This window comes from Lagopus muta, chromosome 1 (assembly GCF_023343835.1).
Source record: "Lagopus muta isolate bLagMut1 chromosome 1, bLagMut1 primary, whole genome shotgun sequence".
NCBI classification, from domain to species: Eukaryota; Metazoa; Chordata; class Aves; order Galliformes; family Phasianidae; genus Lagopus; species Lagopus muta.
The window spans coordinates 83,405,810-83,432,649 of record NC_064433.1 but is presented as its reverse complement, the minus strand read 5'-3'; the positions used below and the strand labels follow the sequence as shown (position 1 = coordinate 83,432,649).

General features: G+C 41.4%; 1 protein-coding gene across 1 annotated transcript; it reads right to left on the bottom strand.

Annotated features, from left to right (window-relative positions):
* Window positions 1-1,126: 1,126 nt before the first annotated feature.
* CCDC80 (coiled-coil domain containing 80) lies at window positions 1,127-25,958 on the bottom strand. Its single transcript, XM_048926714.1, has 8 exons — window positions 25,270-25,958; window positions 22,994-24,903; window positions 18,175-18,331; window positions 12,967-13,103; window positions 12,234-12,382; window positions 8,394-8,497; window positions 6,862-6,942; window positions 1,127-2,523 (listed from the first exon to the last, which is right to left on the bottom strand). Exons 2-8 carry the CDS (start codon window positions 24,893-24,895, stop codon window positions 2,177-2,179), a joined length of 2,877 nt encoding a protein of 958 aa, XP_048782671.1. The 5' UTR covers window positions 24,896-24,903; window positions 25,270-25,958; the 3' UTR covers window positions 1,127-2,176.
* Between the last annotated feature and the right edge of the window lie 882 nt (window positions 25,959-26,840).

Below are 26,840 nucleotides of genomic sequence, written 5' to 3'. Positions count from 1 at the left end.
CTGAAAGAAGACACTCCAGAGGTGCTTCTCCTTTTGTCAACAGGTGGTGGCTGTTAGGTACACTTTCCTCTGCTTTTGCTTTAGGCAAAGATGGTTAGGTAACTGACCTTAATGCATTGGTTCAGTACTTGTACTTGTTCTCTAAGACTAAGCTGTGGGACTCAATCTTTTTTCTTAGAAAACTTTCAGTTCTATAACTTATTTTTTTTTTATTTTTTTTTTTTTAATCTGTCCTCTTTGGGCTTTTTGTTTTGTTTTCTCTATCCTCTGCTTTCAGCTGCAGAAGTTCTGTAGGTAAAGAGAAGTACTGTGCAGGCATCAGTCCTCTCAGATTGGATCTGTCTGAAGTCTATCTTTGCCCACTTAGCTCCAGACACAAGCCTGAGAGTTTTAAGATAGAAGCAGTATCCTGTGTTGGCTAGACCTTTTGGCAGAGGGCAGCCAGCCCTGGAAGGTGACTAGGTCTAATGCAGAGGAACAACTGGCCAAGCCCTGTGACCTCTTGACATCTGTCTGCCTTTCAGAAGGGTAAGCAAGATATGACCTTCCCCCCCACCTTGCCTCCCCTCTCCCCCCCCCAAAAAAAAACAACCCAACAACAACAAAAAACAACAAAAACCCTCACTCCATCAGAAAAACTAAACAAAACAATCCACATCTGGGGGGAAAAAGAAAGCAAAAACAAAATGGAAAATACAAAATCTCACATGGTAGAGCATGCTCTGTCCAGTTTTGAGTTGTACTTTCTACCTACTCCAGTGCTACTGCTGTGATGACAAAACCTAATGAGTGCCCTGTTACACGTATGCATGAAAGGCATGAATGCGTATCTGGAATATGCTTCCATGTAACAGATTATAAAAAGGAAAGGTGACTGATCAGGTGTGCCTGAAACAGTAGACAAGACTATTGTGCCAATGTGAAGATTTGCATGATGCCTTCACTTCAACATATTCCTGAATCTTGCTGCTGAGTCTTTAGCGTTTGGGAATCTAACCCAAATGATACTGAAAACGCAGCTTTGCAAGGAGTTTCTGCAACTGACTTCAACAGAATAAGGTTATGCAATGGACCCAATGCGCGAAGACAACAGTGAGAAGGGAGAAGAAAACCATTTCAGAAAATGTGGCAGAAATACAGCTGGTTTAGTAGCAAATCAAATTATACTCAAACAATTCTATAAACATTTCATCCTTTTTTTCTTTTTTCAGGGGGTAGGATATGAGAAGAGGTAGAAGGAAATCTGGAGTTTAGAGCAATAGTTTACATAACGTTACAATAGAGAGCTAGTACAACTTATTTAAAATATGTGAATTGACAATGTTTTCCTTTTTTTTTCTGATTAGAAATAATGCTTTTAGTTTATTTCAGACAAGACTATATGGCTGGTGTTTTCACTTAGCTCTCATTAACTTAGAATTAACTGCCAGGTGTGTAAGACCTAAAAGAACAGGGACCCAATTAAAAGACTAGATGGCCGCGTGCAGCCAGCTTTGCTGTTAAGAGAACTTTACACTGTTCAGCGTTGGAACAAGTACTGCCGGAACCAAAAATTCTTACTTTCATTGGCAAAGTCAGCAAATTACAATGCTGATGCACTGTAGAAGGGATGCTGTGTTTTTTAGACAAATTACTTCAAAAGGATTTTTTTTTAATTATTATTGAAGATCTTGTCAAAGGCGTCTTTCATAATGTTTCCTTTTTTGGGAAAGTTTTGAAGTTCTTTGCTTATCTTCATCAGCGCAATGCAAAATTCTCACTTTCCAATAAATACAGGGTTTTTTTTCTTAGAAAAAATACTAAAAAGAGCATTGCAATATTTGTCAGACCATTCATGTCCTGCCCTACAGTAGCGTCCATGGACTGAGGCTGTGGGGACTTTCTGTTTAGTTTTAGTACAAAGAAACAGCAACTGCTGATGCCTTTTGTTTTTAGGATTAAAAATATAAAGGAGTCTTTATTGTTTAAAGCTTCAATACTATGGTTTTGAATTGTTTCACCGTAAAAAGGCTTCTGCATTTTTGAGAAGGCAAATAACCAAAGTCCCTTGATTGAACAGTGCAAGAAGGAGGCGTGGATATCTAGATGGCCTGGAAAAACTCTGCAACAGGCCACATATTGCTTGGATAGCTATTAGAAGACAGGCACAGGGCAGTCAGAGACTAACTTGCTCTTTTCAGTATGGGTATCCATGGTGGTAACTTCCATGGTGACGGTAGTCATCTTGGTAACCTTCCTGGTATCCCTGGTGATAGCTATGGTAACCATACCCACCATACTCATCTTCGGGGCACTGCATGCCGAGCGATTGCTGAATTGTCATTTCCTGTCGCCGAAGCTGCATGGAATCAATCAGATCATACACAATTGCCATAGACCACATTGGAGAAGGATACCAGGATTTGACGTTTCCATCTTTCCCAACTAGAAGCATGGAGAAATACTCTGGGCTGATTTGGAAATAATTTCGAATGTCTTTCACCAAGTTAGCTGGGATATCTTCTCGGTCTACAGTAGCGCTTCCTAGAAAGTGATCACATAAAACAGCATTGGCATTTTGTTTAAGCAACAGTGATGAGTGTCAGTAACTCAGTGAGTTTGCAGTGTGAGAAGAGATACAGCCTAGTGTTTGATAATGTAATATTCTTGACATTTGCAGTGTAGTATTTCCTGGTTCTGAAATGAAAGGCTGCTGTACTGTGAACCAAAGATGCATTTTTAACCATTTTGTTAGGGTTAGTAAATTTGTCTTTATCCTCTAGGCTGAAGCTACTGTGGTCTGGCACACCTTTTCCTCACCTGGCATGCATGTGTGTCTTTTGCTTCTTTTACAGCTTGAGTAATGGTTAATGTCTGCAGAAGGCACACACAAATAGTCACAGCGAAGGAAATCACTACACTAGAAATGTGATAGTGTGAAGCATTGCAGGATGAATATGCTGGGTCATTAATGGCAGTGTAGAGCCTCGCTTTTGAGCTGGAATGCTGTGTGAAATATGAGAAGTGGCAGATGTCATGATGACTTTAAAAAATAGGCTCTCATGCTGATCTGCTGAATTTGGCTTATAAATATGAAGGCTGTACTAAGTGGGCAGAAAGTATAAGACAACTAGGGTCAGTGGACACCTATATGCAGAGCTGATGTAGTAACAGGACTACCATGAAGTGGCATCCTGCTTACCCACTTTGTGAGATTCTCCAAAGGAGATTTGTGAGCGGGTAGCTGAGAGTGGTCAGGCTGATACAGTTGATGAAGATTACTAGAAGGCTTCAAAATAAACTTTGATAATATGATTGGAAGGCAGAAACAGGGTAGGAATAATATATCATCGGTTCCTAGAGTACAGGAAGGTAGCTTGTGTGACCTATTGTAGGGTACCTGCTTTGGCGCAGGGAGGTTGGACTCTGATATTCTGAAGTCCTTTCCAACCCCTGCAATTCTGTGATTCTGTAACCAGTAAAGTTCACAGTTGTCTATGGTGGGACTGGTGCTATTCTAGGTTAGAGCTTATGTTTATGAAAGGGAGTTATTTGAAAGGCTTGTTCTCTGCTCGCTAGTGGTCAAAAAGCCAAAACAGATGTTAGAAGCTATGAAGAAAATGATACAGGAAGAAAACAATATTGTTATGCCACTACGTAAACCTTTTGTGTCCCTCTTGAATACCACATACGTGTCTGATTCTCTCACCTTGAAACTGGAAAAAAATCTAAGGCAATGAGAATGGTCATAGGTTTGTCAGTGGGTTGGGGGAGCAGGATTGTGTATATTACTGCAGGGATTAATTAACTTTTACCCACAGAAAAGGTAAGGGATATCTAATAGCCCTATAGGAATCATGTTTAGGACAAGTAAGAGTTGGTTTGCAGATTTATGGAGTTTCTCAGAGGGAAGTATGGATGCTAAAAGTTAACATGAAATCAAAGGGTGATTTGACAAGCACATTAAAGGTATCTGTTGAGAACTACATAGCATGTATAACAGTATCTGATTTGCTCCTTTGATTGTTATCCTTTATTGATAGTTCAGGCCAGCAGCAATGAAGTTGCTGAGAGAAGCCTGAGGATTATCAAAAAGAATTTCAGGGGACTGAGGCAGTTAATAGGCAGAGCAGGTGTACAGGTTGTATGTTCCTCTATCAGTGGCAGGGATGTATTCTGAGAGAAATGAGAAAACCCATCTCATAAATACATGGCTGAGGCTGGTGCAATCACAAGAAATTGGGGTTTTTTTGACCGTGGGGCAGTTTACTCTGTTCCTGGCCTGATGTCTGCTGATGGGTCTCATCTGTCTTAAAGCAGGATATGGATTCTAGCCAAGGAGCTGGTAGGGCCTGTTGAGAGGGCTTTAAACTAGATGTGAAGGGGGAGGAGGGGGCTAAAAACCAAGCTTGCTAGAGATGAGCCTAGGGGAATGATGATGGGATTGGGAATGAGGCAACAGGCCCAGCTGAAGTGCATCTACACCGATGCATGCAGCATGGGCAACAAACAGGAGGAGCTGGAAGGCATAGTGTGGCAGACAAATATGACTTAATTTCCATTATGGAAACATGGTGGGATTGCTTCCATGACTGGGAGTGCTGCTGCAGTAGATGGCTGTAAGCTCTTTGGAAGGGACAGTTGAAGAAAGAGAGGTGGTTGCATGGCTCTCTATGTTAGAGAGTGTTTTGATGTTATTGAGCTTGGGGCTGGGAATGATAAGATTGAATCTTTAGGGGTAAGGATCAGAGAGAGGGCCAACAAGGCAGGCATCCTGCTGGGACTCTTATAAACCACCTAATCAGGATGAAGAGACAGATGAGGCATTCTACAAGCAGCAGGCAGAAATTGCATGATCATCAGCCCTTGTTCTCATGGGGGACTTCAACTTTCCTGATGTATCTTGGAAATAGAATACAGCACAGAAGAAGCAGTCTGGGAAGTTTCTAGAGTGAATGGAAGATAACTTCCTGATGCAGCTTGTAAGAGAGTCTACCAGAGGTGGTGCCCTGCTGCTAGACTTCAGCAAAGTCTTCGATGAATTCGATGCTGTCTACCTGGACTTCAGCAAAGTCTTCGATGCTGTCTCCCACATTATTCTCCTGAGAAACTGGTAGCACATTGTTTGTACAGTTACAGTCTTCACTGGGTAAAGAACTGGCAGGAGAGCTGGGCCCAGAAAGTGGTGGTGAATGGAGTTAAATCTAGCTGGTGACTGGTCATGAGTGGTGTTCCCTCACAGTCAGTATTGGATCTATGTTGTTTAATATCTTTATTGATGATGTGAATGAGGGCACAAGTGCACCCTGAGTAAATTTGCAGGGAACACCAAGCTGGCAGGAAGTGTCGATCTGCCTGGGGGTAGGAAAGCCCTACAGAGTGATCTGGACATGCAGGAAAGCTGGGCTGAGGCCAATGGGATGAAGTTCAACAAGTGCCAGATCCTGCACGCTGTCCACAACAACCCAGGCAATGCTACAGGCTTGGGGCAGAAAGGCTGGAAGACTGTGTGCAAGAAATGGACATGGGGAGGTTGGTTGATGCTAGGCTGGTTAACATGAACCAACAGTGTACCCAGGTGGCCAGAAAGGCCAATGGCATCCTGGCTTGTATCAGAAAGAATGCAGCCAGCAGGAGCAGGGAGGTTATTGTCCCCTGTACTCAGCTCTGGTGAGGCTGCACCTCAAGTACTGTGTTCAGTTTTGGTCCTCTCACTACCGGAAAGACGTTGATGCCCTGGAGCGTGTCCAGAGAAGGTCAGAGGAGCTGGTGAGGAGTCTGGAGCACAGGTCTTGTGGGGAGTGGCTGAGGGAACTGGAATTGTTTTGTGTGTAGAAGAGGGGGCTCAGGGCTGACCTTATCACTCTATAATTACTTTGAAAGGAGGTTATGGCAAGGTGGAGGTTGGCCTCTTTTCCTGCAATAATTAGTGACAGGACTGGAGGGAATGGCCTCAAGTTGCACCAGGGGAGATTTAGGTTGGATGTTATGAAGTTCTTCTCCAAAACAGTGTTCAGGTGCTGGAATGGGCTGCCCATGGGCATGGTGCAGTCACATCCCTGGAGGTGATCAAGAAACGTTTAGATGAGGTACTATGGGAGATGGTTTAGTAGGAAATAGTGGTGGATGATTGGACTGGATGATCTTAGAGGTCTTTTCTAACCTCAGTGATTCTATGATTCTGAAACCAAGGTCATGAAGTTCTTCAGTGAAAAATAATTGGAGACTGCGAAGGTGTTGAGAAAGGAAGCACAAAATCTGCTTTCTCTGTTATTCTTTCTTAGGCATGGAATTATGTCTTTATGAAGCTAGAAGGGCAGGGATGTTTTCTAGTACAGTGCTGTAAGAATGACAAGGGAGTAAATAAGCTCTTTCCTGTTTCCATCTCTTCGCTGATAGATGTAGTTGTTTGGATCAGGTAATAGAAGAATAATTAGCCTTTGAAATGTTCCTTGACAGCTAGTGCTCCTAAGAATGAGTTAGCTTGCTGGGATGCAAGTGGAACAGACGATGGATAATGGATCCATATAAGAGAATCTGCTAGATATTAGCCTTACAAATTCTTAAGCATGTAGATCCTTTAGTCAATGACAGCAACGTGTGTAGACTGTACCTAGGACTGTGTGTATCGGTGGAAGATGAAAATGTGAGGTGCCTTCCAGATCATCTTCGGGCCTTTCTGTCCTACAGAAGCTGTATGGTATTTAGCATAGGTATATCAAGAAAGTTTGCTTTTCTGCCACCTTTTTTCTTAAGCAATGGAAAGAAAAATGTAATTCAATCATATCCATCCCTCTAGAGAAATTACAGCAAAAAAAACCCCACAGTACTGCATAATGCTCTTCATGAGTAGTAGTGAAGAAACTGGAAACAGTCACTTACCATTAATTGGATACAACTCTAAGACACCACCAATATCTTCTCCAACTCCTAACAACTTGAGGATAGTTATATGGCGCAGACCTGTGGAAGAAATGAGGGAGATTTTGAGTGAGACCAGTTCTTTGTGCACATTCTTGGACAGATTTCAGTAAATTCAGCCAGATCTATGCTGGCTAAATTAGCAGCCAGTCTCTGTGAAATTAGCAGCCCTCTGTGAAGCTGAACAGCCAGTTTTCCTTGAGTCTCTGCCAGTCACATCACCTGGTCCCAAACATGGGGATAAGCTAGCATACTGACATACCAGTAACTCACAGAGGCCACCTCCAAAATTAACAATATCTGTACTGTTTTGTTCATGGGTAAAGTTCTTGTCATATAGCAGAAACATAATTAGGGGTGATATAAGAAACAGTTAAACTGCTGATCACTGTACTGTATGGCTTAGGACAGACATTCACTTCTTTCACTTGCTCTGAGCAGAAGTTTGGACTGTTGCCTCAGCGTTGAAGAAAGTCTTAAGGGACTCAGAACTTCTTCGTGAAATGTGAGACTATGTGATCTACAAAATCTCTGTTGTAACTTCTTACAATGTGGAGATCAGATGCTTGGAAACATCACTTGGTTAAGAAAAACCATTGAAGACAAACCCTTTAGGAGGTCCTTCAGTCTATTCTTAGCAAGAGGCAGAAGGAATGGCCGTGTTCTGTTCTTCTGAAAGGAGTTTACAATGGTTTATACCACAGTTTTCTTTGGGAGTTACCAAATAAGATGTTGCTAAAGCTCTAAGTGAAAGCCGGGTGATTATGAGTAAACAAGGCAGTGTAGCAGTAACAGTGTTGAAATGTACTGAAATAATGGCTTTTGAATGGGACCTATTTCATTCTGTTACAGGAGTAATAAAGTCTAGGCCTTGCATCACGCTGTTATTGCTAGGAACCTAAGTTAAGGTGCAAGGCTCTCTAGGCTTTTGTAAACAGTCTTGCTCTCAACTGCCTTGTGGAACAGTCCGTCTCTCTAGTGAATATCTTAAGTGCCTAGTTAAGGAGCTAGAAGGTTGTTGCTGGATTGAAGTAGCTTCCATTAACATTTATTTACAGGTTTAGGAAATGGAGCAGGGGAAGGAAAAGGGGAAAAAATAATAAATAAAAGAAAAAAAAAAAAGCAACTGATACCCATGCATCTCCCTAGCTCTAAGCTGGGTATAAGAATCTGACTTTTCCAAGGCGCTGCATCAATAATTCATGCAGTAAGGTAGATCTTCTGAAGTATAAGCTGGAAGAGAAGCTTCAGAGCACTAACCTTTTCCTGCCTAAAGCAAAGGATTCTAGGGAACGCTTGATTTAGAGTTGTTAGCTGACGGTGCTGTACTACCTGCTTATCATGGTATTTTCCAATTGTATTTGGAGTAGCTACAAGCTTCAGTTGTGAGACTCCTCAGATTGTCTAGTTTGAGACTTGAGCAAAAGAATCCATCGCATCACCAGGAAGGATGTGGTTTTTGGGGAGCAAGAATGTAATTTCCTTTGACTCACCAAAATTACAGGCTTGTCCACTGAGAGCAGCAAGCTGCTGGGAATAAGCCCAGTCCTCATCACTGGGAGCAGAGATCACCACTAGCCGCCTTCTCCATCGGAACCTGAAAACAAAAGGGAGTGCAACAGGGAACCATCATGACATACGACTGGAGTACTTTGAGGATTTTTGTTCTTTAGGCTGAGATACGTATAACTTTCACAACTTCTAAGAAACGGCTGCTGGGAGTTCTTCCCAGTTCCATTCATCACGGAAAGAGGATAAAGCCTATCTGGAATTGTACAGCTCCAAAACAAAAAAGACTCTTGCAGTGTTGCTGCAGTTTAGCCAAATAAACACTGAAAAGCTTAAGATCTTTGCTGAAGGCCACCTTTGCTGGATATTACAATGCTGAGACCTACATATTCAAGTGCAAGAGAGATTCCTGTAGAATTTCTCATTAGACATTTTAGCTTCTATGTCATTTGCTGCTGCTGGAACTGCTCTGTTATTTTGCAGTCCAAGGGCTGTCTGAGAATTAGGGTGTATCTTCATTTCAGACATAACTCATGCTTCTATGTAAATAATCACTGATCTCTTTTTCTTCTTTACCACACACGCTCACTCAAAATACTTTTAACATTCTCTTAAATCTAGTCTTGTTTACATAGATGTCTGTATGAGACTGTGGCTACATAAGCCATCCATTGGGCAGCAGAATAGATTTTGGAATTCTCTTTAACAGGGGTGTCTCATCTAACCAAACTTAGGCACTGAGGATCACTTTTCATTGTCCTCTCAGAGAAAGGGAATGCCATAGGGACGCTTGAAACCCTTAAGAATTCTAACTACAGAGTTATTTAATACTCTGCAAACAACCCCTTTTTTGAGTAAAGGTACTTATACACTGAACCTAAATAAGTCAGATTTATAGGAATTTGCAGAGCTGCAGGGATATTTTTATAGCAGGAAATGATATTTTAAATGGATGCAGATGTTACTCTGTTACAATAATAGTCTGCCTTTCTGCAGCACCACATGAAGATCTCAAAATAAAAGCTAATGCAGTGGATCGACACTGTTCCACTTGAGAATGCAGAAAATACTGTGGGATTTGCTCAGTCACAGAAGTTACTGAGAATGCAGGGGATGCTCCTGCCTAATTCTTTATCTTGTTGACTGACTGATGCTTTTTTTTTTTTTTTCTTAAATAAGTTATTTGTTTTGTTTTGTAAAATAAGTTCCTCAGTTTTAATCTTGCCCAGGAGGAACAGCTAGGAGATGTGAGATGTGCATGCAGGTATGCAAATGGGAACAAGAAGATGTATTAATCATATAATGATGTAAAGAAAAGAGGATAAATTTCTTGTTTTTCTGAAAATAGTAGACTTTTTTTTTTTGTGATACTTTGTGTAACAAAAACACTTGGCTGCCTATAAACAAGGACAGAGAATGGAAACATTGGATCATATTTTGTCTGGGGCATAAATGAGCATAGTACCTTACCTTTGAGTTGCTTTAAGATACTCTAATGATTACTTACTAATTTTTGAGTATCTGCTTTGGATGCATAGAGATGAAGAATATTAACAGTCACTTGAGTTATGAATTCTTCTATCCCAGGCAAGGCCTATACCTGTGTGCTTGTTTGAAGTCACATCTAACCAATACATTAATTTATTTAGATTTTTACAGCTGTTGGTTTAGAAACACTAATATACAAATTTATGCCTATTTTCCTGACGTGGGAAACACAAACTGGTATTCCTGTCCCAAATAATCTGCCAGACCCTTCCCTTTGTGCACCCTGTTTTCCTCATCTAACTGGTTTTATTTCTCATTCTGATTTGTGAGCCCAGAAAGTAGCACAGCCAGTGTCTCACTGTTACAGGGATCCAAGGAAATTCAAGGATCTCTTGCCAATATGTGTGGTTTTTAAGAATTACTTAAGGAAGTCCTGGCTCTTGGTCTTCTTTCACACTAGACAGAGTTGTAAAGAACAACATTTGCAATTTTACAAGGGCTGTTCTAAAAGTAACGTCTCCTGTTTTATTATGTTGGTTGTATGGAAATAGAGGTTGAACCTCCTACCAATATTCTGTTAAATTTTGTTGCTGTGTGACAGATGGCAGCAGAAGGGCAGTCTGACAAATTGGCATCTGACGTGGCAGTGTGGGTGAAGAAAAGGTGTGTTGCTGAATTCCTCCATGCAGAAAAAATGGCACCCACTGTCATTCATCAATACTTGCTGAATATGGAGACCAGAGTATGGATGTGTGCACAGTGAGGTGGGGGGGGGATGAGGGGGACAAGGGACTTTTCAGCAGTGACAACAGCAACAGTGGGTCACTTCTACCTGTGCAGATTTGTATGAGTACTGCATGCATGCTCTTTTTCATCACTGGTGAAATTGCAATGCTGATGGTGGTGCCTATATTGAAAAATGGTGTTTTGTAGTAACAGCTACTTGCTCTATCAAATAGTGCTGTTGTGCTCTTTGTATCTGTTATAGTTTCCATGGAAATTAATAGGCATTACATTCAGAGAGACCTAAGTACAACTGACCTCCCAAATCTGCAACGCTAGGACTCTTGTTCAGCTGGAAAGTTAATCTTGGACAAAGCTGGAAGTAATCTTGCTGGGAATCTGACCACTTATCGTGGCTAATGAAGTCCACCCAATACTTAAACCTGATGTCTATTCCACAGACAACAGACAAATTTTGTGCAGCAGTAGTTCTGTTTATAGATGCACCATTCTGTATTTTTCCTGCCTGTTTCTCTAACGTGTATTTACTACTAAGGCTGTTCATAAGCAAAGAAGTATTTGGGAGCTGCCACTTCTCAGCATACAAGCTCTTTCTTGTGTTGGACAGCTGCTTCCAAACTGTGGTTCTTCTTGGTGGTCTTGAGGATGAATCACTGAGACCTAAACAGGAGGTGGTGAGGAGGGTGGGGTATGTCTTGTTAAAGGTTCTCTTTCTGTAGAAGTGGCCATAAAATTTTAAGATGTTCATGAATAAACAACCTACCAATTTGCCTGTTGCTCCATTCCTCCTCGTGTCATAACACATTATTCTGTCCCAGTTATTTGCATAGGCATCTGGCATTAAAGGTGTACCTGGATGGATTCTGATAGTAGGTGAGGAGAACACAGTAGTACCACTTAAAGCTCAGAGTGATGAGATAGCCCTAATTTTGTGTAAATTTTTCTGTACTGCTGTTCTTTGGGTCTGAATTTTCCCACAATCCAAACGTTTATTTCAAGGTATTTAGGTCTTGCAGGTAGAGAAATATAGAGACTGCACAAACAAAACTGCCTTTCTACAGAAGGTCTCTCAGGCATTTTACAAGAAACATCTGCAAGATCTGTAATGCATGACTAATATGACTAATACTGGCAAAGGCCAACTGTTATCTTAAGCAGTATAAGAAGGAAATTACAGCAAATGAATTAGTGAATCAAACTACATGAAAAGGATTAGAAGGGGATTAATGAGACTGTGATGGTGGCTGAAACATCAACATTGTACTTTATACATTCAAAACAATGAGCTAACATCTGTGAATTAATCCTTATTTGCTCTTCTAATGCAAATCAGTGTTATTATCTCCATATCTTGGGGGGGGAAGTTGGGGGAGGCTGATATACAGAAAGTTAGTGTCCAAAAAATGTGCGACAACATGCACACTGACTTCTCTGTGCAAGACTGCATGCAGCTGTGGCTACATCTCTGTTTTGCTTAACACTGATAGCACTGAGAAATCTCTATTAAAAATTGCAGAAGTAGTTGGATAGTTATTTTTCTAGTAAGACAGTAATTACTAGGACAAGCAGCAGTTAAGAGCAGAAGGTAATACCTGGATAAGAAGCTTTCAAGGGATTGCTTTTTATCTTCTTTGCAGACAATGCCCTCTTTTTTCTGTCTTTCCATGTCTTTAATTCGTGACTGGAAGGTATCGATCAAATCAAACACGGACTTCATTGCTATGGGTACTTCATAGTATTGCTGTCAAGCAAAAAGAACAGTTGAAAAATGGTCCACATATTAGCATTCTTTCTGCATGCATTGCAGCACTGTAGGGTATACAGAGATTCAAATATCCTCCTATGCACGCAGGTAGCAATGCCAAAAACAGATGATGAACTGTGGTAATATTCCTATTTTTGCAGTCAGACTGCTCCTTGGGAATGACAGATTATTTGTCCAATGTGTTAAGACCAGGCCATTGCAGGCAACACATTGTCAATATATGCTTTTGTAGGGCGTTGTCATATAAAATAGTTAACATCTTGGTGAGTTGTCACACTGTGTTTAAAATACCAGGTACTGCATTAACATCCCTTCCAGAGGCTGTCCTGTCCCAGCAGTGTCAGCTCACCATCCCCACAGAAAGCCACAATCCCTGAGATCCTCCCATCTGCAGATTATGAAGATCTAATTCCTGACATATTCTCTTACTGTCTTTTTTCTTGTCATCTAGCAATGACAATCTCTTATGTGCCTGATATGCTAGCCTATATTATAATTTCATCTATTTATTTTTTTCATATTTTTCAGTGACTTTTCTTTCCAAGAGTCAAAATTCTCACCTTGACCTTCATGTCAGTGTCTGTCAGCACCATGAAGAAATCATTGTAGGTCATCCCATACTCTTTCCTCAACTCACTGATGAGCTGCTGATCCACAAGATCTTCATCCTCTATCACTTTCATGGGCTTTTCGTTATCTTAATACAAAACAGAGGAGAAATAAAAACGGTCATGGAATTGCACAGCAAGTTGTCTTCAGTTACATCTTGCAAGAAAAGGGGAAGTTCATCTTCCATAGTCCCTCTTCCCACTGCAATGGCAAGATCTTCAAAAACAGTGCTATGGCTTTTAACTGTCCAGTTTTCTGTCTCAGTATTTTTGGAAAATGAGTTTACCCTAGGTCTCATGTACTTCAACATTAGGCATTTTTACTTGCTTTTGAAAAATTTTGGTTGCCTACTCTTTTCTGGAGAGGGATTTGAGATTTTTTCAGACATATTTATATATTCATGTGTGTGTTAATTATTTCAGTAGCTCCTGAAATGCAGCTGCTCCTGGAATAGAAAATAGAAACTGACAGTTTCCTGCAGAGGCTGGAAAGCGTTGAGAATTTGAACCAGTAAAATGTAGTTAGAACAACTTGAGGCTGTCCAGGACTCTGCAGTATCTTTCAGTCTTAAAAAATTACATGGGATGTTTAGTGACTACAAGAAACTGGAAACCATTACACATATCTTGGATACTGCAGTTTTAGCTCTTTGGATCTGCACAAATACCATGCTGTGGCACTCTTCTATGTGCTTGCTGATGTTAATTTCCTATTCTAGCACACTGATGGGGAAAAAAAGGTGTTCTGAGAATGATTTTATGCATACTCACTGGTTCTACCCTAAGAAAACTTTCAGAAAAGAGAGAGGAAGAAAAGAAAAAAGCAGACAGTGATTTCATTTTGAAACTTACAGAATTACTAGATGTCCAAATTATTCAAATGGAAAAGAACCAAGCACCCAAAAAGATTTTTAACTCAGAACTTTATGCCTGCCTCAGAACTTTATGTCTCTTTTCTTTTATTTAACATGAAAAATGATTAGTCTGATGCTTCAAGTTTCAATCTAAAAGTTTCACCTCTTTCACCATTTTCAAATGATTTATCATCATTTGATGACAAGTACCAAAAGATAGTCTAGGTATGTATTTACAAAGTTAAATCCATGTGACTTGTGACAGAGATTTGAAATGTGTTCAGGACAAGCCCATGGAGGTACTGAGAATCCCTAATTTCCTTAAGCCAGAGTGCGTTAGGGCCAAGTCCTGAAAGCCTCCATATCAGCAGTTCATCCCCAGCATCCAGAACAGCACTATACAGCTATGACAGTGCTAAAGCAGGCCTCCAGATGCAGCTATGGGCCTGGGAATTAAAAAGCAGGGAAGTCTCACACACAGTGAAATAAAGCACCTGGGGGCCAAAGAGCTGTCTTCAAATACTACTTGTTTATGCCCTAAGACAGCACTAGGTCATAAATACTCTCATCATCACTTAGCGATCTCAGTCGTGGCTTAAGTGATCTGCCTGAAGTCAGAGATGCCACAGCCAGTAAAGAGCTGCAGTGCAGAGGTTCAGCTTTACTGTCTCCTGCTTCATTGTTATTCATCAGCAAACAGACATGAGATGAACAGATTTCAACATGAAGCAACAGAAAATACTTATTCAAGAACAAATGTATATTTTGAAAATAGTTGAGTATTTAAACAATACATATATATATATTTTTCTAAGCATCCATAGCCTCTGGGAGCAAGCTAATCTGATTCAAATTTTGCAATAGATCCAATCAATAGACTCAATGAAACTTCTAAATTAAATCTCTGGGAAGATGTTTGGATCAGAACCTGACCTAAACTTCATACCTTGGGGGGAAAAAAAGCCAAACACCATCAAGTGCTATAATTTGGCTATACTAATCATTCTACAGACAACATTTTTAATGGTTGTACGTGGTTATATGCACTTTACAGTTTTGTGAAGGACTGTAGGTAATGTTATAAATTCTCTGTTATATGGCTCAGTTATGCTTTAATGCTTCTTAAACAAGACTTACATCTTACTAATGTCAAGCGTGACTCTTAAAACATTAACCAAAATTCATACTTATGACTGCAATTTTATCCCAAAGCAAGATCAGCACTTTCTCATTGGTCTGTACAGAGGTAAAATAATGCAAGAGAGGTTAGTGGAAAACAGCTTCAATGGTACATTACCTTACACTAACTGACTCATAGCACTGTTTTGCTTCAAAGGTTGCAAATAGCAACATGAAGATAGCACTCTAGAGTTTCACTGTTTGGATGTTTTCTTTCAGAGCTTACAATGTAAAGTAAAACAAATGACAAAAGTGATACAGAAAAATGCTTTCTGGGGAAAAAAGCCAGAAGGACTGACTTGCCTTGAAAACTTAGCAAACTTAGAAGTGGTTTTTGGAGAGGAAAATATAAGTTAATCCGATAGCCTTTTTCCAGTTCACCACTTGTCCCCAGCCTTCACTGTCATAAAGCATATTGGGTCAGCCTGAAGAACAACACAGTTGAGACTGTCTGCTACCACCAGCAAAATTCTCTTTGATGTTTCTGTATAGGTCACTGAAAAAGTGTAAAATCTTTTCTGAGTACATCTTTAGCAGCCAGATAGGCTGGAAAGATGAGTTACTCTTTACAAATAATTCAGTCGAACAAAGAATGTCAGTACTTAGCTGTGAAAGTATAGAAGCCTAGTAGATTATGTGCTGGCTTTGGTTGTAAGATGGTTGTGTTACAGCTTGGAACTGCAGTTTAGTTCCCTGAAGCCCTGTTCCCAGGATGTGGGGGAAAGAGACCAAATGGCTAACTTGAGGTGAAAAGGATTCTGATTTTCTGTCATTCCAATGGGAAACAGTCTTTGGTTTCATCATAAATCAGTCTAGGCCAAACAGTGTTAATGAGCTCTTTCATTAACTACTTCTAAATATGTTTGAAATTTCAGATGAAGTATTTTCTGTGGGCCTTTCTGTTTTTGTCACTTATAATTCACTAGCACAGCAAGTCCAAGGATATAGCAATGTAAGTAGATCCCTTTGTGCTGGCTGCTAAGACTTCTCACTTTGGCAAAATACTGTGAACAAAACATTTGTTAGGAGTTTTTGCTGCCTCTGATGCTGACAGAGACTGTGCCATTAAGAGGCTATGCCAGCAAGAAGAGTAGAGGAGAAGGGGAGGGAGAATAGAAAAGTGTTTGTATTATTAAAATTTTGAAAAAGCTCAGGAGATTAGGTGTTCTGGGCAAAAATGTAAGGTGAGCTTCTCATGTAAGGTTAGCTCATACCCTTCTGAGTCTCTTGCTTTTTTTCAACAAGTTAATTCCTCCTATGAGAATTAAGCTGTTATACACATTTGTGGTTTGGAAGAAGTTTGGGTGTAAGTTAAGTTTGGAAGAGGCTGAAAGAGTATGGTCTATGTCAGAGTGAATGTCTGTTTATTAGAGAGACTGGAGCTAAATATATTCCTAAACAGTCCACTGACAGACAGATGGTGTAGGTACAGAAAAAGCGACCTTGAGTAACCTTGGTCTGATGTGGAAAATTCTGTACCACTCCAGATTTGCCAGAGAGGTGCATGGATGGATAGTCTGGATATGTGAGTCTCTGCTGTTCAGAGACAAGTCTGCTGGCCCCCAGCTAGCTCCCCTCTCTCTGATAGTAGCGGGGGCATGGCTGGAAGCCAGGCATAGTTCCATCATTTTCCAGCCAGCTTTATGCCAGATCTGAAATACTCTGTAAGAGACAGGTGATGGGAGCATCATGTAGTCCTGAGCTTTCCATTCCATCATACATTGCTTCTAAGGTCTGGGAAACCAAACCATATGAATTTCTGAATGTGGTCACTTATAAGCAAAACTAGTAGTTTATATACTATTGATGGTGCGAAGCTGTAGATGCAGACAGCAACAGGATTGCTTACATTCTTTAAAAGACACTAAAGCTTAGGTGCTTTGCTGGACCTGGACTTGATGTCTCTGTCCAAATTCTACCATAATTGAAGGAAAGGTTCTTGCTGGCTTTGGTGGGTTTCCCCAGGACCTGAGCACTGACACCTGTTGTTTAAAAACTACGCAAGAGTTGGATGCCCAGTGCCACTTGCAGATACGGGAACTCTAAAGAAAGTGGAACTGGGTAATGCTGAAAGAAGTGCTTTACAAGACCTGCACAGTCTGATTTATAGTGCCTCCAAAGATTAACCTCTTAACAGCCAGCAATAAACAGACACGCTGATGAGTATCTTGCTTTCTGGGCAAAGAGAGGCTATCAGAATTAAAACGGTAAACCTTCTAATATCAGGTATGCTAGTACAAATATATAGGGTTGCCCATACTTAGAAGGTATGGATGAAATCTCCTAAATTAATATCTCTTTACTAGCAGAGAGAGGAAAACGTTCTTGGACCTCACTTGTGGTAGAAAGTACTCACTTTAAACATCTCAAAATTATCTGTTAAGCCTAGAAAAGCTGATCTTGGAAGGAAAAGAACTCACTTCAAGGAGTCTACCTGGCACACTTCTCTCACAGTCCTGGGTTCAGTGAGTGTGGCCCTGTGCAAAATTAAGCCTTTTCCATGGCCTTATGAGGAGTGAAAAGGCATAAGTAGATGTTATATGGCAGGGCAGAAAGCTAATGATGTTGAACTTCAAAACAGAGTAAGCTTAGACCGAGTTTTGAATTATCATCTCAAACATTCTCTTCAGCTTTTTCTGTATCCCACCTCCTCTCCTTCATGACATCAGACAGTTTCTTTAAACCGTGTTTAAAACATGCTAGCAAATATCTAGCCGCCCATGGTTTAGAAAAGAAACAATAGTGGAGCTGTATTAGGACAACCATCCTGATAGTGAGGTTAGTATTCATGATACTGGTAGAACTGAGCCTCATTTCCCCCATTTTCCATGTCCTCATCAAATTTTCAGGCCTTTTCTCTGTTACACTATTTTACTGTCTTTATGAATTCCCACAAACAAAGCTGAAGTTACAGCGCTGGAAGCCTAAGCATGGAAAATATTAGAGACCTTTACATAAATACAGAATGACAGTAGTCAGCATGGAGGGAGGAGGAATGGGTTTGAAAGTCCTACTATCCCACAGCAGATGGTCTTGCTTAGGTCTTGACCCAAGCTGGGGAAATTTCTCCCTTTGCTGTCCGTTATGTGCCCACAAGATGGAAAGAAATTATATAAAAAAAAGGAACCTAGCTGGAAGTGGTCAATTTTCATGCTGCTGTTGTTCATGGTGCCAAAAATTGTAATGACTGAGATTTTCCTTGTTGCCATCTTGCAGAAGCTCTCCAGATATTCGTCTCGCTGCTGAACATACATGGTGTTGTCCGCCTTGGGGGTTGTAATGAGCTGGTTGGTGGCAGAGACAAAAGAGCTTGTTTAATATAAGAAATGAAGCAGATTACTATTTCACTGAAGGAGAACTAGTCTCTGTCTGCAACCTTGGATTTCTTTCTCATGAAGCTATTGACTCCTCTATAGTTTTATTTTGCTTGTGGTTGTAGCATACCTTTAAGACTAGTCCTCTCCAACCAGTCCCAGGAAAGCCATAGGAAGCATGGTAGCACCAGCTCTTCCAATGCCTTTCCACAGTACTGGTAGGAGAAATGACACTGGAATTTACAGGAAGCCCTCTACCTTCTTATTATCCTTTGCCCTACCACATCTCCCCCCACTCATCAGGGATGCAACATATTTAGGATTCCTCCCACCCAGTCACAGCAGGAGCACTGGGAACATGGCAGCCTGGCAGCTACTCCATCCTCATCTTATGCTCCAAGCAGAGCTCCTGTGGCTGTTTCGACTATGACAGTGCAATTACAACTAGAGCTCATTGAATAATAAAGCAGGAGGAAGAACAGTTATAAAAACAAAAGTATAAAATTATCCACAGTTTATGTTACTGCATTCATTTCAAAGTCTCCTAACAATTGAAAGATTAAAGAAGTTTAAAGCACATAACTTGGCTCCTTCATCAGTGACTAGGATTCCGACATCCCAGGAAGGGTGTTTGTCTCTTAAATGTTCCCTGCTTTGTTCTGCAAGATTTGATGACAGGTCTAATTCAGACTTCAATATATGTTCTCACTCATGGCTTCTGAAACTAAGAGGAAAGTGCAAACCAATGGTCTGGTCAGCATGCAGTAGTTCTATGCAGCAGTTTCCAGAAGAAGTTTGGAGAGGAATTCTGGAATGCCAGAAGAAGTTTGGTGAGGAATGTCTAGCAACATAATCATATAAATGCTGTCAGTGCAACACACTGAAGTACCTGCAACCACTCCTCCAAACACAAAGGGAGTTGGGATCTGAATTTTATCATTTAATATATTAAAATACCAGAATCCGTCAATTGCAAGCTTATGCTTCAGTCTGTAGCAGGTAAAATTATCTTCTATATATCTCATGTTCATAGGGCCTGCAGGCTAATGTTTACGATATACTCATTATTAATTTTAATCACTGTACTGAAAAGTAGGGGGCATTTATCAGCTTGTAAAATCTGACTAGTTTATAGAAAGACTCCCTGGCATGACTATAGCCCTGGGTGAATGAGAATTAAACACAAAAAGTGTTTGATTTACATGTAATGAATTGTTTTTAAATTGCACAGAAATACTTCAAGTTAAGAAAAGATCATCAAGGGGATTTGACGTCTGAAACCAAAACCAGACCATTGGTTTGCATTGTACTTTTAGTTTTAGAGGCTGTAAATAAGAGCACACACTGAAGTCTGAATTAGATGTACTTGTTCGGATCTTGCAAAATGAAACAGGGAGCATTTAAAAGGCAAAGCAATCTTCACATCAAAGCTTTGTTCTAGGACTGTTAAAGCCAAACAGAAAATACATCACATCTACCTGCATTTTCATGCATGTGTGTGTATGTGCATGTGTGTATTCATATATGTGCACGTGTGTATAAATGAATTGTTATACAAACTGTCAGCTTGCACTTCATCACTATAAGGAAATAAACAGAAAACCCAAACTCAGTAAGCCAAGACTTCTCAACGTTAGTAAGAATGAAACAAAACCCTCAGTATGGACTGGTGGGGCTGCAGACCTCAATACCCATGTGCTTGTTCAGCGTTCACAGGTGGATCCTATGTTTGTCATTAATTGAACTTAACGCAGATTAGCCTTCAGAAATCTGTATGTTTGAAAAGCATGCTGAAACCTGCAAACTGAAATCCTTAATGATGCATAAGTCTTAAAAGCCTGTGACTCTCTTAAAATTCTCTTGTACTGGGAGAGGACTGAAACACATCTTTGGGAGACAGTCTACTAAAGTGACTGAAAGACAGTATCATAGCAATGTGGTGGTGTTCTACTCAGGTAGGGCCAATTCTGTAACAGTGTGGGCTAATTCTTTAGAGGAGTTTGAAGACTCATGAATGGTAGAGTTTGTCCAGCTAGAAGGACTTACCCTAAGTGAACTGAATAGTTTGATAGGAAGGAGTGCAAAAATGCACGTGTATGGATAAATGAAGCATGGAAAGTTTTTTGTTATTCACATGCTGGGGATGGAAAAGAGAGAACAGGCTTCAGCCATTGCTTTTACTGTTGATTACCTCAAACTTGTCCTTCAAGAAACTTCAGGACAAGCAGGCTGAAGGTAGTATTAGATACTAAAGAAATACAATGGAAATGGCACAATCATTTCTCTTCAGTGAGTTCTAGCCTGACAGCCTGAGATTGTGCAGCTCTTTTAATGAAAATGCAGCTGACAGGTGGCCTGGTATCAGCTGATTGAAATTTCAGACCAGCCTTTAAGTTGCTGTGACTGTGCTGGTGTAATGAAATAACAGTTTGACATCCATAAGCTCAGATTTTGACATTTTACATATTTGTTTTTATTTGTCTTGATGCTAGACATGTTGTTGGAAGCCACAACATTGACATATATGACCAAATTTCAAAGATCTCAGACTTCCTTGGTTTGCTTAACTGGTATTTAACATGTAACTGACAAGCATTATTTGCAAAATTAAGTTCAAATTTTTCAATAATAATATTAATAATAATATTGAATAATATTTGAATATTATTCAAATATATTGCAAATGGATCAAATATAAGGCCAAGTGCAAGGTCCTGCATCTGGGTTGGGGCAATCTGAAGCACAAATACAGGTTGGGCAGAGAATGGCTTAAGGGCAGCCCCGAGGAGAAAGAATTGGGAGTGTCAACTGATGAGAGATTCAATATGAGCTGGCAATGTGTGCTTGCAAAGTCCAACTGTATCCTGGGCTACATTAAGAGAAGTGTGACCAGCAGATGTAGGGAGGTGATTCTGCCTCTCTACTCTGTTCTCGTGAGACCCCACCTGGAGTACTGTGTCCAGTTCTGGAGCCCCCAGCACAAGAAAGACATGGAGCTGTTGGAGCAGGTTCAGAGGAGGGCCACAAAGATGATTAGAGAGCTGGAGAGCCTCCCCTATGAGGACAGGCTGAGAGAGCTGGGGCTCTTCAGCCTGGAGAAAAGAAGGCTCTGAGGATAGTGGTCTTCGAGTTCCTTGAAGGGGGCCTACAGGAAAGCTGGGGATGGAGTTTTTATAAGGATATTTATGCAACAGGATGAGGGGAAATGGTTTTAAACTGGAAATAGGTAGGTTTAGACTAGATATTAGGAAGAAATTCTGTACTGTGAGGGTGGTGAGATACTGGAAAACAGGTTGCCCAGTGAGGCTGTGAATGCCCCTTTCCCTGGAAGCATTCAAGGCCAGGCTGGATGGGGCTTTGGTCTAGAGAGATGTGTCCCTGCCTATAGCAAGGACTTGGAACTAGATGATCTTAAAGGTCCCTTCCAACCCAAACCATTCTATGATTATATGATTGTTCTTCTCCACTCACAACATGCTAGGGAATGTTCTTCTAGCTCTGCCCAGGCCCTAAAGCTGGAAGAATAGGGAGGGGAATAAGAAAGTTGGATTCTACTTACGTTTGTGAATCATCAACAGAATGATTAATTACATTCCAGTGGTTGAAATCTTGGCTTGGCGTCTTAGGTATTTGGATTGAAATATGGGGCATCAAAGTGAAAACTGTGTTGTGACACTGACTGTTGAACAATAACTGTCAAAGAGGCCAGCTTGCAGTGGAATAATTGCAAGAAACCAGCTCCCATAATAATATTTTTAAAGAACTATTTTTCAAAGTGTGCCGTTTCAGGATATGTGCCATCTGCCAGGAAAAACATCTGTACTACAGCTAAAACTGTTTCCTGTTGCAGGTGAAGTGTTTTTTTAGATAAGTCGTTGGAAAAACATACAACACTATTAAACCCTGAGAGAAGTAACTCCAGATTGTGCTGAGTTTCTAAGACTTGAAAACTAACCATACAGTTATTGTTTAATAAAAACAGCAGGAGAATAAAAGGGAACAAAGTTTGTATGGGATCCCTGAAGATATCTAGGAGATCTGAACGCCAAATTCCCACGAGAAATAATGGCACATATAACAGTCCTACCTCAGGGCAAACTTGTCATATGCCTTTGTGCATATCGTTAGTCAGACATGCATAATACTGCCAAAAACACTTGGCTTGCTTCCAGTTTTAGGACACCAGCACCAATACAAAACAGGTTTGCCAGCTGGCAGGACATGCTTAGCATCAAAATGTAGTGACATTGGCAAGTGCCCTAAAGCAATGACTGAAATCCACATGAACTTCATTTTATTGAATATAGTTGTAGGGATCCTGATACCTGTATATCTACTGAAAATAAAATATTCTGATGACTGTATGATGGCTCATGGAAGTGAGTGGGAAGAAGTTTTAACCTAATTCCTGTCTGATGGATTTTTGTACCATACGTAAGATTTTCTACATGAGGCTGCAAAAACTTCCATGTTGGCAATGATCCTCCAAATCTAGAGATCTGATCTCTTAAACAAAATCAACAAAATAAGAGTAATACAAAAGCACCATAAACTTTCTGTTCCCCATGTTCCTACTAGGATGGAGATACTGGTTCATTTATGAAATAGAATTCAGATGAACAAGTTACTTACAATGAGCCGCCTTTTGCCTTCAAAATAGTCTAGGAGGTTGGCCACCGATTTCCTGGGAGGCTGTAAGAAAGGCTTCTTGTTGGACTTGGGGAAATCCTCATTTTCTGTTCTGCTCCCCTTCTTGTTTTTTTTGCTACGGTCTTTATCCTGCTTGCTCTTTTTCTCAGCTTTGTCCTTCTTGGACTGTTTCTCACTCTTCTGCAGCTTGTCAGGTCTGTCCTTTTTCTTTTTCTTCTCAGGTTTATCCATTCGCTCATGCTTCTTTGATTCTTTCCCTTTCTTTGGGGGAATACTTCCTACTGCAATCTCTTCCTCTAGATGGGGACTAGCAGGCTTACTTGGGTCGTATTTATCTTCGTATTCATTACTCAGTATCTTCTCTTGCGTCTTCTTTTTTGGTGGTTTAGTCTTAGTTGGTTTGTGTTGCCCTGGCGTGACATTCAGGTCCCTGTGGTTATAGTCCTTCCTGTCTGTTCGATTATCTTTAAACCTACTCACGCTTGCCTTCGTGTAATGCACTGAGGGGGCGGTTGGGACTTCTGTGAAGCTCTCATAGCGGCCACCTTTGCTTGGTTTCCGTGTGGCTGCCAGGTGTTTCTCTGGGTGGCCTCGCTGCCGGTCCCTGCGATTTGCCTTCCACACAGGAGAATAGAAATCCTCAGAGGCCATGACGCGCGGTGTGGTGGCCTCAGGAGCTGCTGGCAGCCTGTGGTACTCTGTGGTGGTATGTGACTTTGTGGTCCATGTCCTCTGTGTGGTGGGGACGGGTGTAGTTGTTGTTGTAGGCCTGCTTGCTGTTGTCACTGTGCGGGTGGTGGGCCGGGTGGCTGCGGTGGTGGTAGGGAGGGTAGTGGTCCTTACTGTAGGCAGAGGAGTAGCCACAGTGGTTGTCATTGGTTTTCTCACTGTTTTGGTCCTTGTTGGCTGGTTGTTGCTCCTCCTTGGTTCCTCCTTCCTCCCTCCGGCTGATACTTGGACATGCCCACCACCAGGGGTAGATTGGGTGCTCCCCCCGTTATTGTCATCTTCAACCACCTGTCCCTCCACCCCAGCTGCTTTGCAAGTCTGTATGAAACCCTTCTGTCTCATCTTCTCAATTTTTCTGATGGGGTTCTGATCAATGACCTCATACATGGCCTCTAGCCTTACAGGGTAAGGGTACCTTTCCTCCACCTGTAGAGTTTTCTTCAGCAGCACCATGCCAAATTTCCCCTTTTCTAGTTTCAGAAAGCTCATGAGTTTAGGGATGAGAGCAGGATCCAGTGGCTGTTCCAGGATTTTTCCTTCATTGGTTATCCTTCTGACTTTTCCTCCTTCTTCCCCTTCTTCATGGAACAACACAATCTGCTGGATGTGTCTCTCAGCCAGTTCACAGTAAACGTCATTTTTCAGCAGGCTCATCATGAGCCGGTAGTAGCCCTCCGAGGCATGGGGGGCAGAAATGACCCACACCCGATTTTTCCCAGCAAAGCTGGCCAAGACATTGGGGGAGCTTGATCCCGAAGGGAAGCGTACTGCTCGTGACTGTGGGGCAGTAGATATCCCTTCATCTTTGATCATCTCAGACTTGGAATATTTGGCTGCAGCTGTGAGTCTCTGTACCCGCCTTGTTCTGGTGCCTATGCTCCTGGGCTGGGAACGTGATTCCTCTTTCAGGAGGTTGGCAGGTGCCTTTGGAGGTACTGAAGAATCTCTCTTGGTGACGGGGTGTTGGGGATTTGGGCTCAGATTCTTTAGGGATGCTCCAGACCTTCTCAGGAGGCTGCTTGCAGCCCTGTGAGACTGAGGCACTTTCCTAACTCCATGGCTCCCTCTCTCTGCTAACCTCCCTGTCGTCTCAGAGCCACAAACTAGCCATGCTGTCCACAGCAGGGCTAAGCTGAGAGCTGGCCTCCAGTTCATTGTGCAATCTGCTTGTGGGAAGGAGGAGAAAAAGTCAGGTGTTAACAGTATGATGATTTGCACAAATGATTAAATAAAACCACAGAAAGAGACTGGATAGTTTTAGGAATTTAAGAGTGCTGGTTACACCTCAGTAGTACCCCAGTGGTTTTGTAGAGTTTAAAAGTTATTTTTGGAAAAGCACAAAATGGATCATTTTATCAAAAAATGACATCATCCATCTGTAACACAACTCTGTCTATCCAAAAGGACATCATGATCCACATCCTTCTCACTCTCTCAGTCTCTCACGCTTTCACATGCACACATGCAAACACACAGAGAATAGGTCTGGTACATAGAGCAGAAAGCCAAGAATTAGACTTGAGACTTACACTCTCACGGAAGTTCCCCTTCCAGAGACGAGGTTTCACGTCTTTTTCCTTTAAAAGGAGACAAATGCCATACAGCTTTGCTGCTGCTCGGTGATTTATCCTTACACAGCCTAGCAGGTCCCAGAGCCCGTCTGTCTACTTGTGTATCTTTTACCTTTTCTTTTTTCTTCACGTTCTTGACAAGCGGGATGAGGTGAGTGGAAATTTCCTTTGGGATCTCTGCTTCTCCATTTACCTGCAGGTCTGTCTTCTTTCTGTACCGGTTACCCACACAGGCAGGGATTTCATTTAAGAAAAGGAAACTCCCAGCTGCTCTGAGTCTCTCTCTTTCAAACTTCCTCAAGCCTCCTTCCCACTCCTTGCTTCCTCAGTCCAGCTTAGCTCCTTTGTTTCCAGAAAGGAAAGCACGAGCATTAATATATTTTCCAGGCTGAAGAAAAACACAGGAATGTGATGTTGAAAAAAAAGCAGATGCTTCCCTTTCCCCTTTCTCCACACTTAGACAAAAGCAAATTGTATAAGTTTAATCTTTTCTTCTCCTTCCCTTCTTGGCTCTTTACGGTCCCAGAAATGTCAGGGTAACCCCAGCGCTGCTCAGAACCAGCTTCAGACAACAGTGGCCACTGGAAATGGGGGAAACTTCACTCAGGATTTAACAGCTCAGCAGAACCCGCCTCCTCCCCACTCTGACACAGGGAGGGAGGGAGGAGGAAGGCTCTGGGGGCTGAAACACTGCACAGCATCACAGCGCACTTCAGAGAGGGTGACTCCAGCCTTAACTCTTTCCTTTGCGCTTCCGAGCTCCCTTGCGCTCCCCAATCTCATCTTTCTCTTTCTTCCCATTACAAAGACACACTCTGAATAAAAAAGAGTCCCGTGAGAAATGTATTTCCCCATCTGTGTCAGAAACCACTCTGCTGTTTTAAAAGTAGTTGCTTTGTAACCCTATTGTTTCTGCCTTCTGCTCCCCTTTTCCCCGTTCGTTTGTTTTCTGGGAGTTCTCCAGTAAAATCCTGTTTTGCTTCACTTTCCTGCCAATTTCACTTTCAGATCCTCTTGGATGTGTCACTATAGTCTGCTCTGTAAACATATATGCACATGGCTGTTTGTTCATTTGTAGTTTTAAATAGATCAAGATGTTTACTGCATTATGGTACTAAAACCAGCGTCACATGTATTTCCCTTGAATGTACGCTAGCAGTAAAAAAAAAAGTGCAAAAATACCTAAAGCGACATGGTTAAGGACAGGGTCATGTCCTTTGCTCTGTTCATGGGGTAAATGACACCATTCTATTGAGCTGACGTAAACTGGCACTGCTGCACTGCCAGCACCTGGTCTTTAGCTGATTCACACTGGCTTCAGTGTGTCATGAACCTTTAGTGTAAAACACCACTTAGTTGTGGTTGATGGATAACAACTGAAAACAACCAGGATCTTAATATTCTTTTTATAGTTTTCCAAAACCTCACTTATTTACAGAGATGCTGCTGCATTCTTGTGATCGTGATAAAGTACTGCATTTGATCTGAATTATTGTGGCAAAGGTGTACCTTCTTCGTCCCTTGAAATG

Bases quoted from the DNA above. Each gene is read 5' to 3' on its own strand.
- CCDC80 (XM_048926714.1), bottom strand. From the start codon at position 24,895: ATGAACTGGAGGCCAGCTCTCAGCTTAGCCCTGCTGTGGACAGCATGG. The intron at 18,332-22,993 runs GTAAGTAACTTG...GCCACCAACCAG, and splicing joins AAGGCAAAAGGCGGCTCATT to CTCATTACAACCCCCAAGGC. The intron at 8,498-12,233 runs GTATTACCTTCT...TTTTGTTTTCAG, and splicing joins CTTGAAAGCTTCTTATCCAG to GTTCCGATGGAGAAGGCGGC.